Source organism: Thalia democratica, chromosome 7, assembly GCF_965202585.1.
Source record: "Thalia democratica chromosome 7, ktThaDemo2.hap1.1, whole genome shotgun sequence".
Classification (NCBI taxonomy): domain Eukaryota; kingdom Metazoa; phylum Chordata; class Thaliacea; order Salpida; family Salpidae; genus Thalia; species Thalia democratica.
Window position 1 is genome coordinate 43,686,385 of NC_139171.1, and position 21,181 is coordinate 43,707,565.

General features: G+C 28.9%; 1 protein-coding gene across 1 annotated transcript in view; it reads right to left on the bottom strand.

The window, feature by feature from the left end:
- Nucleotides 1–21,181, bottom strand: part of LOC145840938 (uncharacterized) — a 39,067-nt gene that overhangs the window by 13,832 nt on the left and 4,054 nt on the right. Inside the window, exons 2-4 of the mRNA XM_082948294.1 lie at nt 14,225–14,381; nt 6,808–6,934; nt 3,896–4,035 (exon numbers count right to left, since the gene is read on the bottom strand). Of these exons, the coding sequence (XP_082804420.1) occupies nt 3,896–4,035; nt 6,808–6,934; nt 14,225–14,381 (424 nt within the window). The remainder of the gene's footprint in view (nt 1–3,895; nt 4,036–6,807; nt 6,935–14,224; nt 14,382–21,181) is intronic.

Below are 21,181 nucleotides of genomic sequence, written 5' to 3' on the forward strand. Positions count from 1 at the left end.
TTTCATAAACCCTCAGTTGTCATGTACTTGAATTTCTAGAGACTAATACGATAATTAAATATGTTGTAATATACTTTTGCAAGCGTAAAATATTGTGTGATAGTTTTGATGTTATTAATGGTTAACTTTTCACAATAAGAATTTTAACTAAACGATTTGTACATTGATTACATTTAAGTTTATAACATACCTTAACTTTTTTGTATAGACAGGTGCCTTTTTCGTCACTTTTTTACAATATTTTTCTTCCACTTCAATAAATTTATATATCACGGCCCTGCATTTATCCATTTTGTATTTTTTTTTGTGTAAGCATGCTTTAGATTTTTTTGTTTCATTTTTTTGTGTCAGAGCTTGAGTCCAGTGCTTAAAGTACTAATCTAGAATGTAACCTAAAATGATTTAAAAACAAAAACAACTCATCTGAGCAGGGTTAGGACTCAAAGTCGGTGTGCCTCTTCTTTTAAAATAGTTTAAAAGATGACAGGATTGCCACTCGTTTTTTCAAAAAATTATCCAGGTTTTAAAATTACACATTTTTGAGTCTATTTTTAGTTTAAAGTTAAGTTTAAGGTAAAATACTGTGTTAAAAAGTATAAAAACATTTAAAAGATACTGCAGAGCTACTTTAATATGATTTTAAATAATTTTATTTTGATAATAACAAACATTTTTATTTATATGATAGATTTTTGGAATCAAATTAAACTTTACTAGTGAACATGTGAAAATTGTTAAAATTTCAGGTTTTTTTAGTGACATTTGTTCAAAATTCCAGGTTTTTTGCAAAACTTCTCAAATTCCAGTTTTTTTTGTCTAAAATGTAAAATTCCAGATTTTTCAAGGTTTTTCCATGTAAAGTGGCTACCATGAGATGAGCAAAAAGTGGTGTAAGCATTACCTGCTTGTTCCGAAAGACTACAACAGAAGAAAAAAATAGTTTGTTACTCTAGCTTAACACTATATAAAGCCTAGCGCGGCTCGGAAGGAGAGATTTCTTTACAGTTTTTGAATATTCTTGACTAGAATGTTAAAACTTCCGTCGTAGTGAAGCGTCGCAGCTTTTTGAAGGGTCATTTTTCGCTTCCGTTTCGGCTAGCTAACATTGTTGGCAAGCATAGTTACAATTCGGTACAATTAAAGCAAACGCTCTTTTGTATTAGCAGGCACTTTTTAGATTTATTGTGAACCAGACTTCACTATTTTTTGTTAGAATCACACATTGTTTGACTTAGTAACAAACTGAACCTCGAAAAAAGTTTACCAAAACGTGTTTCGGTCTAGTTGTGAACGTCACTTAGATTGAATTTTAGCGAACAAAAAAACTTATAATGTTATATACGTTAAAATAGTAAAAATCAATGTGAGTCATGTTTTACTATTTTAACGTATATAACATTATAATTTTTTTCTAGTCTGTTTTACCAACAAAATTCTTAAAAGCTCAAGAAATTAATAAGCATAAAAGCTCTTATTTAATAAGCATTAAATTTTTACTCAAGTTTAGTATCTTTAAGTATTATTTTTGTTGATAAACCATTAGTTTTTAATTTTGTTTTACTTCCACTTATTTTGTTCAAATATTTTTTCAGATTTGTCTACAACAACTGAGGATCTCCTATATGCAAGTATAGGAGTGAAACATTGTTTTGTTAGTAATAAACTGTTAAAAATAATATTGGATAAAAATGTCCAAAAAGAGATTTAAGTGGAGAACAAGTCGAGAACAAAGTGGTGTCTGAACAATGCTTTCTTAGTTAGTTTTGCTCACATAAAGCCTTGATCAATGAGAAAGGTCTTCTGGAATAAATGTCAGAAAACACCACATATGAGAAAATTCCTGTGAGATGTGTGTCAGAGAGCACCACAGATGAGAAAATTCCTGCAGATAAGTGACAGAAAATACTGCCATTGAGAGCAAGGTAGTAGAAGATGATAGGACCAGTCACGGGACCTGATTCAACCGTGAGCATAAGCGACGACATTTGAACGCAGTGATAAGAGGGAACGGTCAAGACGGAGAGGAGTTTGAGAAGAAGCAGTAGCAGCGACATTTTTAAGCCGAGATGAGATGGAACGGTTCAGAGGATGACGAGTGCGTGGTGAAGTGGCAGCTGACGCTGAAGGAATAAAAATTTTGTAAGACTTAACTAACTCTAATAACTTATCTGTGAATAAAAATTGCTCAGTTTTTCATCGTAAAAGTTTTTGATCTTTCACAAAATTCATGATATAATTCAGCGCTTGATTAATTTTTTTGAATTCACATACATTTAAATTTCTTAAATTTAATTTAACAAAACAAACAAGGTGATAGAAACTTCTCACAAGGGCTTCAGTTGAAAGGCCAAACGAAAGAAAATGTGACAAATTAGCCCTTTTTTATTAAATTGTAATTTTAACTTTCGGTCATTTTTGTGTGTTCGCGGTTAATGTTTTATTTAATTGAGCTGTTGTTGATTATAAGATATTTCTGCATTTACTTTGTACATATTGTTTATAAATTCTTTGTTTCTGTATTGCTGTTGTTAATTTAAATTACAAATGTTAAATTATGTGTAACTGTAAAACTGATTGTTGTGATTTCTCACCTAGATTTAACTTAAAAAATTAGAATATTTATGATTTACTTTCTTGTATTTAATATTTACTCTTTTGAACATTTTTATAACCATGGAGCAGAAAAATGTAGATCTTGCCCCCAGCGCCAAATGCTCTAAGCGTTTGGCTGATAAAAAATATAACGGTAAGAGGAGCTTTAGCTCTATAGTTAATTCTACTAAAAGAAATCCCTTAACTCAAGGGTTACAAATCCTCTTAATATTTTTCAAAAAAAAAACATTGGCGAAAGTCTGCAGAGCAGAAGCCTGGACTCTCGTATGCCGTGAGACAAAGCTCAAGTTTAACGTAGCAGGACGAAACCGGTTTCAGTCTACCGAGGGCTTGTGGTCTGATAATCGAATTGGTGTGATCAACCCTTTTCTTACAATTTTTGAGCAAACTTTTTAAAACTTTTTCAGTCTAGTCAGCATAAAGTTTATAAAAACTAGTAGTAATTTAATTTTTTATATAATTTTCCACTTTTCAAAATTTAACACAAATGAAAATACTTTTTTTTTATTGGTAATAAAATTTTTGAGTTTAATTTATTTAATTTTGTTCTGACATACTTTTCTAAAAACGGCAAGGAACTCTGCCTGAATTTTTCTAAGCCCTTGCTTAAAATTGAAGTTAAAATCTTTTATAGTGAACTTTGTAATTTCAGAGAAAATTGACTGTGAAAAACATTCGGTTTATAAATTTTTAACAGATATTTTTACAAAAGTAACTGTATTTTAGAAACTATACGAAATTTTAGATTTTTAGAAAACTAGCGGATTTTTATCTTAGTTATCGGATCAAGTTTTTAAATGACCAGTTATGAAAAATCCGTTAGATGTTTAACTTATTTTTTTAAATAAAAAATATATAACGAAAACAGCACAACATTAACTTCCGTACACGATATTTAATAACAGACTGAAAATATCGACTGAAAATATGTAGATCTTTAGATAAAAATAAAGGATACAAATATTAATTCATAATACTAACTCAAAATAAAAGTAGCAACTTATGCTTTTTTAAAGAGAAAAAAAAAGCTTATGTCGTTCGTCATTAACTAAAAATACTATTATTGTAAACTGTTTGTTTATGTGTTACATAAGTTTAAACTATTGTGCTGATGGCACTGTATTTGCCTGATTACAATAATCAAAACTATAAACTAAGTTTTTGTAAAAATTCTATAAACAACTATGAAGTGTACATAGTTACAAAACTCAAATCATTATAATTTTTTAAAGATTGTATAATAAAAAATTTAAGAAATATCAAAATTAAGCCATAAACATACTTGCTTGAAATTCCACCCCAACTAAAACTTGGACACTGTGGAAAGCTTGGAAAACCTTTTCTTGTAGGTTTATAAAACTGAACATTAAACGTGTAAATTAAGTAAAAGTGTGAACTCTGATCAGGTAAAGAAGCATATATCTGAATAAAGTAGTCTGAATTGTTGTTAAATAACAGTAAATGTTAAATTTACATTGAAATAAAATACAAAAAAAGAATTATCAGAACGCTTTTATCATAATCTGTACAATATGAATGTTAAACAAACTAAATTTTATAAAGTAATTCAGTAAAAATGTAATAATCAAACACAATTTAAAAGAGCTGACAATTAGTGATTCAAAATGACTAAGTTGAAAACTATTTCATTCTATAGTATTAGAATAGGGGTGGGCAACAGAGTTGGTAAAATACTAATAGTTGTTATACCAACTAAGCACAGAAGCGTATAAATTTTATTTGTTTTATGTTAAAAATTTCACGCCTGATTAAAAACATCACTGATTTTTACCAAGCCTGATGGACAACGTACGGTCCGAGGAGCGAAAAAGACCGGCTCACCAATGTTTAGCAAATTAAGTGGAATCCAGTCCGCGAAGAGTAAAACTGCGGCCCACTAAACCAAGTTTTGAAACTTATGATAGATCAGGGGTCGGAAAACTGCAGTCCATGAAGATTAAAATATGAAAGGTACAACCTACGTTCGGGAAAAAAAAAGAATATTCTGAGATATTCTGATACCACTAGATATTCTGAGGTTTGAAATGAGGAGCAAAAAAAATGTTCATAGGTAAAATTTATGGGTAATATAAAATTTACACTAGATATTCTGAGGTTATAGTGAATAGCAAAAAATAAAGGTCTTTTAAAATGAATTGTATAATTTTCGTGAATTAAATTAAACACTTTGGACCGCAAAGGACTAAATTTTTTAAAGTCTGGCCCGCTGGCTAAAAACCTTTTCCACCCCTATAGTAAAACAAGAAAAACTAATTATTTTAGTTAAGTTGTAATATTACTAAAGTTTTAAAACGTTTACTTTTTGTTTGACCAGAGCATAAGTGATAATATTTTTCTCTTGTAAGTTTTATTGCTTGGAATACTAACCGACTCATTAATTAATTATTTTATGTTACGGCCATAGACTGGTCAAAGCATATATTAAGTATAAACTACTTATATAATACAAAAACTGAAATGAATATTTGAGATTAAAATAGTTTTGTAAAAATTTTCCGATACAAACGTAAGGACCGCGATTTTTCATTGTAAGTTTTCCAAGAAATTTGTAACAAGGTCCGTCAGTCTGCGCTATCAATTTGTTAGTCGACACTATATAGTCTTATGTATGCATATACATATAAATACAAAAACAGCAAGATAAGTATTAATTTAAGTAGTATTTACGCTCATCACGAAGGTTTAATGCTAGTGTGTGAGCCTTAAGGACTGTTATACTCATTTTATCATATATTTTTTATTTACTTTTTATCGTAATAATTTTCTTTGTTGTTACTTTTGTAATACTTTCAGGAAAGAAAAAAAACAGAAAAGATCTTGAAAGAGGAATCATTTACAGGCTGGAAAGTTAGGATTATAATTAAGGTTTAATACAACTTTACACGACTAAAATTTAATAACTTTAATGGTATTATTCTCTTTGTAATAATGTAAGTTAAGATAAATATAAGTTGTAACTATTAATTTTTAATTATGGTAAACCTAAATGATCTGAATAAATAAGGTAGAAATTGATTTAAGTTAATTACTAACATGAGTGGAGGTACGCATAATTTATTTAATAAAGAGATATTAACTAATTTATATATTAGGTAGACATTGAGCCTACAGCAGGGTTTCACAAACCCCTTTTCATAAACGCCCCTGTTTCAAAAAACTAAAATTATCGCCCCAATTCATTAAAAACCCAAGAAAATCAAGTGTAAGTTTCAAATCGCCTGTAAATTGCGCCTAATAGTTTTTTTGCACTACAATACAAACACCAGAGTAAATAGTGTAAGTTTCAGATTTCTCGTGAAAACTATCAAAGAACTTTTTTTTGGCACAATATCTAATGTTAGTTTCAAATTTATCGTGAAATGCACCACTTTAGTAATCACGACCCTTTTGCAGCTTATCCCCTTAATAAAAAGCGTACACGTACAGGCCTTGCCTACAACGTCCACATACAAGTTAATGTTTAAAATAAGTTAATTATTAAAGTAAATCTACGACTGATCAAGTAGTGGGTGACTCGGCAGTGATTCCAGAACCTTCGACGAGCCTAGCATTACAACAAAAGTTAATTGGTTTCGAATTCATTTTTTTATTTTTGAGTTAAAAAAGTTAAAAAGTTAAAAAAAAATTCCTTAAACTGTTTAAAAGTTGTCATATACTTTCAATCAAAAATATTACAAAACAAATAAGCCAAAAAATAGGTAAACAAATAAATCCTCCGATTGAAGTATAATGTTATAAGTAATGGACAGACTGCAAAAATTAAATTGAAATTGGTTATAGACTGAAAGAAAAGATTTTTTTGTCATTTTAGTTAGCGCCTTCCATAAAGAAACTTATTGAGCTCATTAAGTTTGATTTCTTATATTCTCAAAAATTACTTTATAAGAACAAAAAGTGTATGATCTCAATATGAGCTCTAAAAACAATACCAACTTGTAAAAAACAAGGTGAACCCTTTATCGTTTCAATCAAAACTTGTTACTATAAATTAACTATTTTATAAAGTCGGTATTAAGTTCATAAGAACTTGATTTTGTATTGAAAAGTATAAATAAAAGTCAGACTAAAGCAACAAGTTGTATATAACATTTAGTAAATTAATATTACATATTTTACAAAACTTTATATAAAGTTAAACAGAGATATATTAACAGCGATATAAGACTACTAAACCTTATATACAAGTTCTTTACTTTCTTCAGTAGTTAGTGTGCATTTAGATGTTATACATGTAAAACTTGATGTACTTTCGATCATTGTTTCCACAGAATCATCTCCTTTTACATTTCCAACCATAAATCTAAAAATATTTACAGTTAAAAAAATATTTTTCTCTCATATATTTTAAATTAAGATTTTTATTACTGTTAGAGAACATAATATATTTACAGGGTTGCTAACGGTTTTTGACAAATTTTTTCCAGGTTTTCTGAATTTCTTCAAGGTTTACGAAAGTATAGGTTTTTTTTTGAATTGGATATGATACAACGACTACATATCAAACGGGTAAAATTTCTTTGCATAGACTCAATTTTGTTAATGTAATTTTTTTAATTGGGTGACCAATTTTGTGTATTGTATTCAAGCTTAGGACTAACGTATACTTTAAATAGTTTTGTCAGTACAGTAGCAGAATTTGTTTTAAAACTTTTTAATATTTGGTAAGATGAAACTTGTGCAACATTATATAAATAATTTATGTGTTCGTTCCATTTTAAATTTTCAGAGATTTACATTCCTAAATCATTAAAAACTTTAACTGTTGGTATATATGTGTTATTGATTAAAAGGTCGATCGGGTCAGACGGTTTGTTTTTCTTGATTGTTAGAATTTTACTAGGGTTTAAGAAATTTACTTAGGGTTTAAATCAAGTTTTCTTGTTTCTAGCCATTTGTAGATATTATCTAGAGTAGATTGTTAAGAGATATTTGACTCACTAAATTTTTTTGTATCATATGTAAATAAACTCAAATCAATTTTAATATCAATGTTTGAATTATATTGTTAACGTAAGTTAAAAAAAGAAGGGACCAATTACAGGGAAGAATTACTAATTATTACACCACCTTGTCGTACTTCACTGACTATCGATAAAAGGTTTGACAACGTACCATTAATGACCACTCTTTGTGATCTCCCATTCAAAAAACTATTGAACCAGTTCACTAAGGATTCATGTAGTCCATAATGACTGAAAATATACTAATAATAACTTGTGTGATACTGAATCGAAAGCTTTTTTAATATCAGTGTAAACACTTTAACACATTTGTTTTTGAGATAAGGAACTATCCATGAATGTAAGCATGTTAGTAGTTGAATGTTCGACGAGCGGTTAGGGACAAAACCAAATTGTTTATCAGACAGTAAATTATATTCAAAAAGATGATTTAGAATTTTTATAGATATAATGTGTTCGAAAATCGAGAAAAGCCACTAGTTAAAGATATTGGCCTATAATTGTATAGTATCTAAAACACCTTGTGTTTGTTACCTTTCTCGAATAGACTTAATGACAAAAGACATTTTCCGTTGTTTTGGTACTTCAGCTAATTCTATAGAACAATTGAAAATCAATGAAAGAGGAAAAATTATGGATGGAATTGCATACTTAATAAAATAGGGCGGGACATTTTCTGGGGTTCTAATGATTTTATTTTATTGAATTATTAATGTCTTCATAAGTTATAAAAAAGTTTTGCACTTTACTACAACTTTTTTGAGTTACTTTAAAACTTTGGTGGTTATCACATTTTTAAAATACTTATTGAAAACTTCTGTTAAAAAGTGAGGCTATTTAAAATCTGAGGTTAATGTTTTACCTTTATCATTGTCATATAAAAGGGGTATTGCAGTACTTAATTTAAGTTAAGATTTTACATAACTATATTTTTTTTTAAATTTGGGTTTTTGCAGAAATTTTCTTCATATTCAAAATTGTATTTTTTAACGGCTAATTGATATTCTTTTGACATATTTTTATCGTCTTTAGAAAATGGCCTTTAGAATACGTTACGTCCTTTACCTAAAAATGTAAATTTGTTGTCATTATAATGTTTGGAGCATTCCGGGTAGTAAAGTAAGTGATCTTCAATTGCCGAAGGAATTTTGGTCGGTTTATTACCTCTATTGGCCATCCAGTTTTTGAGGGAATTTGAAACATGCCGATCCTTTCTCAGATGGAATCTCTGAGAAGTTCTCCCAATATAGACACTGTCACAGTGACACTTAAATTGATATTGTTTTCAGGATCCGGAGAAACATCTTTAAATATTCCATTTAGAGGTTTTCTTGTGGAGTGAGTAACTTGAAGATTCACTGCTCCAAATGTATTATTGATTGTGCCCAAGAAGTTAGCTTCATTACATTAATAGGGAAGTCTTAAACACACTAAGCACTTTTTTGGGCTTTGTTTTGCAGGACTAGTGAGTTTTGTGATGGTCTTGTCAATAGTTTACTTGATAATATCCGTTGGGTAACCTATTGATCTGAATATACTACTAATACTATCAATTTCTTTATGTAATTTGGCTTTTGGTCATATTTTATACGCTCGAAAATTTAAGCATAAAATAAGATTTGTTTTTTGTTAAGTAGCACAGAAGGACTTCCATAGGATGTATTGGCCAACAAATGTTGGCTTCCTATATATAGTTGTAATAAAATAAGCTGATGTTAGTTGTAATGACACATCTATAAAAGGTAAACAACCGTCGACTTCATTTTCACGAATGAATTTAAGTGAAGGATGTAGGTTAGAAATTTTATTAAATAAATCTTCTACGTTGTAGCCTTTTTTGTTTGAGATAAAAATATCATCTACATAAGGGTAGTTGGTGGTCGCGGGCCCAATTTCAAGTTTATAAAATCTTCGCGGGCCGCAGTTTTAGTTTTAATGACATTTAAGTAATCCTTTGGCTTTAGTCACACTAGAGAAAGTTTTACTTTTATTCTCTTTATCATTTCAATGACTTTTAGCTACACATAGAATGCCTGTTTAAATTATATATATTTATTTGAATAAAATTTACATTGAGTAATATGCTTAAGGCTTAATAACTATGTATTTTCTTAAACACTTAATAATTTAAACTAGATAATTTTTTAAATATACTTACAACCTAAGTACCTATAAAAGAGCTTAAAAACATTTATGGGTCACCTTTATACATTTTTATATTATGAATCACTTTTTCATACTTTTAAATGTATTAACTTTAAAAAAAATTTTTTGCGTCTTGAATAGTTTGCACTCTTTAAAAAATTCAGTAATTAGTCAACTAAATAAAATTGATACCTATTTGTATTGTAAAAAAGCTAAAACAAATGTTAACATAATTAGTGCTTGAATACTTAAATGTACTATTTAAATGTATGTCCTAATTTGAAATTAATACTCGGATTCGGTAGATCACTATTTAAAAGCAAATGTGCAATGCACCAGCATAAAGTTTTGAAAGTACAAATTTTTGCTTCTATTTTTAATATAAAATTAAGCTAAACGTAAAAAAATTGTCTTAAATAATAAAGCAACAATAAAATGAAACTGTTAAGCAACTTTAAATGTGTGTTTAAAAAAAAAAGTATTTATATGGTAGATTTCCTGTGTCACATCGTTATTTCTTTACTTACCATCTAAAAATTGTTTGAGTTCTAGATTTTTTCAAAAATTTTCAAATTCAAGGATTTTCTAAGCATAAATTGTCAAGTTCCAAGCTTTTCCGGGATTCAAGTTTTTTTGCTGATTGTTCACACTTATATATGTACAGCTTATATAAACAATATTTCAAACTGTATCAGCTGCAAGACTTAAAATTTAACATATTTTATAACTTAAACAAACACTTTAAATTGAACAAAACATAAATCATAAGTTTAATTTGCCACCCTAAAAAGCAAAAAAGCCTGCCTGAATGACCTAAAAAACTAGCCTGATGTTTTAGTATACAAAAGGCAATTCAAGCCAAAAACTGAAACATGACTAAGTTGGTCTTAGATTTGAAGTCTTCAAAAAGTCATAGTTATTGTGTGTGGCAAAGTTTAGTAGTTAATTTGCTTGATTAGAACTATTTTGATTAATAATGCACAAACTTAACAAATTTACTATCCCTAAATCTAGTTTGTGTTAAATAGGTAGTTCCAAAATATAGCAGCTGTGTATACTTAGAATGCAACGCATAAAAATTAAATAAACTTGCCAAAAAACACTGTTTGAAAAATGAAAATGTGCACCTAACAAAATCTATCTTAATTTATGTCATATATAATGTTTTAATTGTGTCTATAGGTATTTAAATATTACATGTAGAAACAATAATATTAGAAAATTATGCATAAACTAATCATTATCAAACTTAAGTATTAAATAAAACATAGTTTAAAATATAAGCATCTTTGTATATTAGTGTGTATAGGAATCAATTAAAGTGCAAGGAAACTCCTAAAAAATCAAAATATGTCAAAACAGAAATAAAATAACCCTAGTTTCTTATTATCATGTTATTTTATATGTTTTTGTGCACACTAAAATATAACATTTAGTAATAAAACACATATGTAGAAACTTAGAAATAAAAAACATGTAAAAAAAATCTAAATTGTAAAGAATTGACATTTTATTTAATTATTGTGCATTACTTATGTACAAAATCGAAAATATTTATACTTAGTTAATGTATAAATAGGTATTATATAACTAACTTACTAAATCCAAGCACTCTTTACACTTAATTTAAAGATAATAAATTGCTGTTGTAAGAAGAAAGTTATCATGAAACTGAGAAAAAAACCCTGGTGGAATGCCAATCTGTCTTTTTAACATTTTTCAGTGAAAGCAGTAAAGTATTTTAATTGTTTTAAAATACTATACAGGGACTTATACGAAATTAATTAAATTAAACCAAATTACCGGAAAAATTTCACTTAAGATACTTTTTTCGCTCAGCGGGCCACATTTACATGCTCGTGGGCCGCATTCCATTAAAAAAAACGTGTTCGCGGGCCGCAGTTTGCCGACCGTATCTAATGGAATTTAACTGCTTTTCTTTTTTCTTAAATAAAATAGACTCAAAATACCCGACGAAAACATTCGCCAATACAGGACCTAATGGACTCTCTATCGCGACGCCATCAGTTTGTCTATAAACAAAATTGTTTAATCTAAATTCAACATTCTTCACAGCCATGTATAACATGCTCTTAACTGTTTCTTTGGGGATAATTGGTGGGTGAAGATTTGTGTTGTAAAGTTTGTTAATAAATGTCTATCGTTACTTCAAGTGGGACATTGGTAAAGAGGCTTTTAAAAGAACACATTTGGTCTAATGAAATGAAGTTGTAGCGCAATGCTTTAACGAAATTAGAAGAGTCTTTAACACAAAACTTGGAAAACTTTTTTGAAACTAGATTGAAAACAGAAATAAAAACTTAGCTAAATTATATTGTGAAGATTGGAGATCACTTACTTAACTACCCAGAATGCTTCAAACATTAAACAAACTAACAATTTTAACTAAAGGACATAACATATATCATATAAGTGTTTTAGAATCTCTTTTTATAAAAACCTATAAGCCTAAGCTTTCTAAACAAAAGTTAGTTTACAATACCAACTTGTACAAACTGTTACAATTTTTATTTTTTTATTTAATTTTGTTTTAATATTTTTATTTAGTTTACTTTAAATACTGTATTTAATTGCGTAAGTATACTTTCGTGTAATTTTTCTGAAACCTTAATTCTTTAATACTATAGCTTTATTCCTTTTAAATAAGTACATTGACTAAATTCTGATAATTATATTTTACTTTTCATATGTTTTTTATTATTACTATTATTATTTACGTTTATATAGTTTTGAAACTTGAATGTATATACTTTATTGTAATATCCTTCTACCATCTTAAGTTTTCTATTTACTTAATTATGCTTAAAAAGTCTTGTTTATTTAATTTTTACCAAATTCTTATCTAAACAGTTTTTTTCACATTTTTTATATAAACTCATTATGACGTATATATTATATAGCTTTAATACATTTTAATATTATATTTTATAGCTTAGTAAAAGACAAAGGTAGTTAATAAAAGTGTTTTGAAAAAGTTTATATTTTAAATAAAAAGTAATGTATATGTGGAAATAAATTAAACTAGTCGAATTTCACTGTACCCACATAAAGGGCTTTAATAATTTATTGCAAAATGTAAAGTTTAAAATTTACAGTGATTTCTATTTCATAAATTATTTCATAACGCTAAATGTTCTAATCCTTAGATTTCAAACAGCTGAGGAATAAAACATTTATTTTTATGAAACATGTGTACTGTTTGTTTTGAACTTAACATTTTCAAGAGATTATATATATGTATATGTATTTCTGGAAAATGTTATAATTAGATAAACTAAACCACCTTCCACAGGTAACACACTTGAAAAGCTTTTAGATAGTTTATTACAAATTGTTTAATTCAAAAAAACAACACATATGTTTCATAAAGCTAAATGCTTTATTTATTTTATAATGCTAAATACTTTATCTTAAAGTTCGAATTGTAATGTGGTTTACATTAACACAAAAGTTACAAAAAATAAAAAAATACTATGACGTAATTATGAAGTTTTGTAATAAACAAATTTCAGTGCAAAAATTGAACTTTCTTCTAAACAAAAAACTAAAAATCACTAAACTACATATGAGTGACTAAAACATTAAATATATTAGAATTTATTGATTTTTAAAAGAAGTCAGGAATTCTCTCCTGTTATTTAAGCAACCCTCTTTTTTCAACGCATACATAACGGCAGTTGATTCTTTTAAGCACAGCCTACACACATGGTTATTACCATCTGCTATAGGCTGTGCTCTTTTTATCAACTCCGAAGTTAAAGTAAAATCAATGTTTTTGTGCTTAAGGTCACAGACATACTTCGAAACCTTAGTCTCATTTTCATATACACCACCTTTAAAATATTTTTAATAGTTAGCATATCTGAATCTGAACTGAGTTGAAATAAGCCAATGTAGAACTTCTTTTCGAAGTCAGAACTAACTGTTGCCTTGTAAATAATGTTCTCCGAACGGCTATTGCCCCCTTTCAAATCATATTTGCAGCCACCAGCGCATTTACATTGATTCTGATTACCTTAATCAGAATTTTTTTCGTTACGTGAATTAATCTATCTCTCCAAATTAGCCGTAGATGAATGACTAATTCGCATATTATATCTGTTGGAGATTTTTGATAATGGATTGTTTTTGTTGAAAATATTTTCAACTAGATTTATAAATTCTCTGCCGATATATTTTTCAACTGAACTACTGAATGGGGGATTATACCAAATTAAATGTCGTTTTCTTTGAATTTTATTGTACTTTTTAGCTTTCTGCTACGTTTTTTTTTTCAAATTTCAGTTTATCATTGTAACCGCATATTTTCATTATTAATTCGTAATCGTGTTTTGTCTTCAAAAAAATTTCTTGAGCTTGAAACATAATGATAAGCTAGATTATTCTAAAAACTATTGTATATATAGTTCATATAAGAATTCTTAACTATTAAAAATAATTAAAATACTCAAATGAATGCTTACCTTAAAGGCTGTTCATGAGAGAAACAAAACATAACTTCTCCAAAATTGCTTGCTTTAATCCAACTTACATCTATATTACAATTAGATTTACTAGGTTCAATTCCATATAGCTTACATTTTAATTCATTGAGTTTCGTTTGTACTGGACCTATTCTTCCTTAAAAAACTATATTCAAACAGAACTTTAAAATATGGAAAATTTGATGGCTGATACTTTATGCTTTTACTTTAATCAACTTGATTATACTACAGTTATTGACATCTGTAACTTTATAAAATAAAATTACAATTATACGACATTATACTAAAATAATAAATAATCAAATTAATATACTTTTAGAACGGTTTCAGTAAAACGGTTTTAAGAACTGTTTAAATATTAATTAGTTTAATTTAAGTTAACCTTACCTAACTGAAACCATTTGAAATACTTGTAGTTGGAAATTTGAACAAAACTTAGAAAACTCAGTGAGTATTTAAACTTATCAATATTAATGACCTATCAATTTTAAATAATTAAAAGTTAAACGTTTAATTAAAACTAATCATTTGTTTACTATATATTTGTAGAAACAAATATAATTTAAAAAAAGTTATCTTAGTACTGATTTTTATTATGAAATTTGTATAAACATTACTCATTTTAAAGGTTGGATAAGTATAAAAATATTTTAGTTTATGACATAACATTTGGTGTGCAGCAAAATGATATTTTTATGCAATTTATGTTAATTATTTTGTGGTAGATGCTGTCTTTGTTAAGTGCTTATCTATTAATTCTAGGAAACAATTGTCAATTATGGTCTGTACAGACTTGCAAAAGGGGGGTTGTAATAAATGCAATTTATATTTCTATTTTTGTTAATGTTTGTACTATTAAACTGTTTGTAGGTTAAATTATATTTAAAATTACTTTTAATAAGAACAGTTACTTCATAAAGAGTCAAATCTAAATAGTATGTGTAAAGATTAAAGTTTTGTATCAAATATATCTTTTTATTGATTCAAAGTTATTTTTAAAATAGAATTAGTAAAACAAAAACATTTTACTTTATAAAAAAACTACTTAAAACTAAACTAAAAAGTAAAACATTAGAAAAACTAATAACAATAAGAATACTAAAAACCCGCTATACGTATAGTTTTAAGTTAATAATTTATTACTTTTAAGAAAAAACAACTACTAAGTTTCACCGCAGAGCGGATTTTAAAATTGTAGATCTGTAGTAAAACAATAATGGTAAAATGAAAAATTGGTTTGAATTAAGTTTTTTGTTGACAAAAAAAAATTTACAGAGTTAGAAATTATAAAGTTGTAAATATATTAAACACATTGTTCCTGTCATTAATTTATAATGTAATAATGTATAAAATAACACCAGGGGGTATACACTAGAAAGTTTTTTTTTGAAAGAATTGTTGTTGTTAGCTCAGTTATATTATGATATAGAATAAAATGGCTTTTTGTGAAACATGTTATTCAAGCGGAAGATAGAATGAGGATTATATTTAAAATATTAAATTAAAATTAAAAAAAACTTTAGTTAAGAAATAATCATCGAGAATATAATCTACTAATAATCTAAGTCAATAAAAATTATAATAATTTAAATAAACAAAAAACTTAAAACTGGAAATGGGTATATTATAAAGCATGCACAATCTATTTAATATCTTTAAAAAATAATCTACTAATAATCTAACTTAATAAAAAATATAACAATTTAAAACTGAGAATGGGAAAACTATTACGATGCATGCACAAATATCCTAATATCTTAATACAATTTATACCTATGTGAGTTATAATCTATAAATATTCATTCAAGTAATGCGGGCATTAGCTTATCAGTTCGTTTTTTTCGTTTAAGGTTTTTCTTTTATCTGCTAGGGGTATATGGAGTCTTTCTAGGTTACATAAGGTGCACATGTTAGTATGGTTTTTGTTTACTTTACTGATTCTACTATTTTCCATTCAATTGAGTATTTTATATGGTTACTGTTTAAATCCCATTGGTGATTTGCAAGTTGGGTACAACTTTTAGGTTTGCTTTTAAATGGTTTGGGAAAAAAAGGCTTTGTGTTCATTATATCTAGACTTAAATGTTCTTTTGGTTAAGTCTATGTAAATTTTGTGGCCATTTTCGGACGTGGAAACCTTAGCTTGATATATGACGTTATTTAGGCAACACTTGTTATCCACGGGGCAGTTTGTTTTTGATCTACAATTACAAAGTTTTCGTTTTTATCTGAATTCTTCATAAGCTTTTTGTTGTGTGAATTAACAAGGGCCATAACATTTGGTGTGCAGAAAATAATATTCTTATGCAACTTATGTTAATTATTTTGTGGTACATGCTGTCTTTGTTAAAGTGCTTATCTATTAATTCTAGGAAACAATTGCCAATTATGGTCTGTACAGACTTGCAAAAGGGGGGTTGTAATAAATGCAATTTATATTTCTATTTTTGTTAATGTTTGTACTATTAAACTGTTTGTAGGTTAAACTATATTCAAAATTACTTTTGTTTAATGCATTTTGGAATATGCCTTTTATGTTGTTGAAAACTTCTTCATTTTTAGATAATTTGCATAATCTTTTTTAAGTCATTTTTGGTATAGTGTTACGTATATTTTTAGGATGGTTGGAGCTGTTGTTGATGTAGTTAGTTTTGGAATTAGGTTTACGGTAGGGGCAGTAGGTGTTTAGGGATAGGTCAAGGGAGACGTCAAGAAAACATGAGCTAGTCTTGCCAATGTCAATTGTAATTTCAAAGCCTATTGAAGACATTTATTTTATAAGGGATTTTTTAGTTTTTTTAAGGGTAGTTCCAGGGGATTTTTTTTATAACTGCAAGGCTATCATCTCTATATAAGCCTATATTTGATGGACCTGTAATTGAAGATATTTCACTTAGAGTATATTAATTTATTAAATCACAGATTTCGGCGCCCTGGAATGAGGGGTGGGTGTCAGAATGACACAGCGACAAAATGACACGGTGCGTCACTTTGGCACGGTGCGTCACTTCGACACGGAGGGTCACTTTGGCACGGCGACAAAATGACACGGTGCGTCACTTTGGCACAGCGACAAAATGACACGGTTCGTCACTCTGGCACGGTGCGTCACTTTGGCACAGCGACAAAATGACACGGTGCGTCACCTTGGCACGGTGTGTCACTTTGGCACGGAGGGTCACTTTGGCACGGCGACAAAATGACATGGTGCGTCACTTTGGCACAGCGACAAAATGACATGGTGCGTCACTTTGGCACAGAGGGTCACTTTGACACGGCGACAAAATGACACGGTGCGTCACTTAGGCACGGTGCGTCACTTTGGCACAGCGACAAAATGACACGGTGCGTCACTTTGGCACAGCGTCAAAATGACACGATACGTCACTTTGACACAGCGACTAAATGACACGGTGCGTCACGATAGCATGGATTAACAAACTTATATGCAAAACTAAACTTCTTCAGTAATATAACTTTTAATTGTAAAATTTTGATAGTAATTAGTTAAACAAAAGATTTATTATACTTTTTTCAAACTATAGTAGCTTGATACATTTGAAACTATATATGTTACATTGCTTTAAAATTTAAGTCATAGTATAAAAACATAAATTTCTTAAGTTTGTTTTTTACGTTTCACGACTTTTCATATTTATGTAATGAATAAAATTTAGTATTTTTGTTGTTAAGTTTAATTAATTATTATCAGGAATTGTTAAAAAAAATAACTAAGATTTAAATTAATACAGAGTTATTTCGTAGTAAGAATAAGTCATGCGTGTTTTAACTGTAGTTTTTAAAAATACAGAGTTAGGCTGCTTTTGTAGTAACTAGCCATTTATATTAAATATGTATATATATTTATATTTAACAAAAGTTAATAAGTTAGGATGTTTACTTAAAACTCTGTATTGAAAATATATAATAAATTTGTCTCAAAGCAAATAATTAAAATAAACGGACCTGGAGCCTAAATTTATGAAAAAGTTAAAAATAGTATTATGAACAGTTGAGAGAAAGTTAAGAGTCTGATGCAACCATTCATGCGCATTTATATATTTATCACTTTAAAAAAAATCACTAGAAGAGGTTATACATACAACATTGCTGCTGCAGCCTTCTAATTAAAGCTGCAGCCATTCTATTAAAGTTAACTCTTTAAGTCTTTTTTATTTTTACAAAACATTTTAGTCTAAAATATAAAAAATTAAACTTAGAGTATGACAGATATTATAGTATTTTATTGCATATAAGGATTTAATTGCATTTATATTTAATACAAAATCAGTAAATAAACTTCATAATGATACAGTAAAAGCAGATTTTAATTTGCGTGTAAAACATTTCTTCTACTTTATGTTCTTGAGTTTTATTACAAAGTTTTAAAAAACTCGGTTTTGTCTTAACTCTGTTATGAAAATAATATTTAATTTTATATTTTTAATCTTGCAACCTATTAAGTCGCCAAAATAGCGCAAGTATTAATTTTTTTAAGCATAAAAACGTAAAATAAGAACCGCATTAGAATTTAGAATTACAACAGCAGAAAAGTTGCTTTCGATAACGTCTGAGTTTTAGTTTATAAAACAAATTTTCCTCTGTATTTACATCTACTAGTTTATTGTTTTGATGTACTGAATGATTGATCTAAAATGAGGTTTGTACTTTTTAAATAAGAATGTTGCTGAAGTTTAAAAAATATGTTTATATGAGTTTTTATCTTTTTAGTCGTAAAATGGCAAGTTATTTTCTAATTTTTATTACTCGTTTCAAGTTCTAGTACTAAACTGTGTTTAATATTTTCCATTCGAAAGTAATCAAAAATAAATTTTGTTAATTTTGGCAGTCGTATTTTGTTAAAAATATTGCTGCTTTTGCATCTTTGTGAACGTTGTTTGGTATAAACAACTAGTTGTTGTTTATTAAGCACAGCTTTTAAGCACACCTAACACCTTGCTATTGCTTAAAAACGAGCATGTTTTTTGTAAGTACGACGATGAGAATAGAAGGTATAAACATTAAGTGTTTCACTTTATTTTATGAAGTCACGATCAAAAATTCCTGCGGTCTTTGTTTTTAAAGTTAATCAATGTGATTGTTGCTGATTCTACAAAACCGGTTAGAAGACAGGAAACCGAAAAGTTTCCTAGAAAAATAAGATCGTTGTCCATACCAATAAAGATTGAAGTTTCACAACAAATCGTTCCCTCCCTTTTTAATCACCGTGTCATTTTGTCGCTGCGCCAAAGTGACGCACCGTGTCATTTTGTCGCTGTGCCAAAGTGACCCTCCGTGCCAAAGTGACGCACCGTGTCGTTTTGTCGCTGTGCCAAAGTGACCCTCCGTGCCAAAGTGACGCACCGTGTCGTTTTGTCGCTGTGCCAAAGTGACCCTCCGTGCCAAAGTGACGCACCGTGTCGTTTTGTCGCTGTGCCAAAGTGACCCTCCGTGCCAAAGTGACGCACCGTGTCGTTTTGTCGCTGTGCCAAAGTGACCCTCTGTGCCAAAGTGACGCACCGTGTCATTTTGTCGCCGTGCCAAAGTGACCCTCTGTGCCAAAGTGACGCACCGTGTCATTTTGTCGCCGTGCCAAAGTGACCCTCTGTGCCAAAGTGACGCACCGTGCCAAGGTGACGCACCGTGTCATTTTGTCGCTGTGCCAAAGTGACGCACCGTGTCATCTTGTCGCCGTGCCAAAGTGACTCTCTGTGCCAAAGTGACGCACCGTGTCATTTTGTCGCCGTGCCAAAGTGACCCTCCGTGCCAAAGTGACGCACTGTGCCAAGGTGACGCACCGTGTCATTTTGTCGCTGTGCCAAAGTGACGCACCGTGTCTATTTGACGACCGTGTCATTTTGTTGCTGTGTCATTCTGACCCGCTCCCGGAATGAGTCCATAGCTATGTCAAAGTTATTGTTATTTGATTTTTTAGTCAAATTTTTTTTGTCATAAAGTACAATGGTTTGGCAAGTATGCATAAGGGTGTCTATTTCCTGTTTGTTGAAAATTGTGTATTTTTCTGCAAATTTGATAGCTTTGGTGAGGTGTTCTTTTTTATTGAAGGGTAAAATTTTTTTATATCAAAATTAATGAAGCATTTATTGGATTTATCATTGAAATTATTGAACCACTTTATAACTTATTAAGAATTTAACCATTGGGTAAGATTTGATTTTGATCTTATTTTTTCAATGTGGGTTTGTAAATTTACTTTAGCTATTTTACCAAGGAAAGACTTTGATGGTTCAATTGTTCTGTAACTAATGTTATGGGGGAAATTGGGTTTGTGGTCCTTGACAGTTATAAATGCTTCAGCTTTGAGGAACTTAGGAATCTTTCTATTTTTGTAGTATAGTTGGATAATATTTGAGTAGCTTCTTCATTAATTTTAATTGTTTGATCATTAGGTTTTATTAAATACTCACTTGTTAAATTATTCATGATTAATTTTTTGTTAAGTTGAGGGCTGGCATAATACAGGTTGGAAATTTCGTCAGATTTAACAATTACCATTTTAGTGTTTAACAGTTGTTTTTATCATTTGATAGTTTTATTTGGTATTTTGATTTGAAGTTAATAAAATTGATATTCTTAATCATGTCAAATAAATCGTCCTCAAAATTTTTTAAATCTTTTTTTTCAGGGGCTGATCCTTTAGAGGCAAATATTCTGTTAATGTCATCTTGTGTGGGAGTGTCCGGATAATCATGGGAGTCTTTTAATTCAAAGAAATGTGCTTTCCACCTGAGTTTATTAATAAATTTGGATGTTTAGTCAAAAATTTTTGTCATGAAATACTTTTTGTTACATAAAGGAATATTTTAGAGAGAATGTTCAAGTCATTTAATGTTAATTTGTCTTTTTTTTCATTCTATTTGAGAGAGTGCTCCAACTTTAGCTGTGATTTAACTATTGAGTTCAAAACAAATAAAT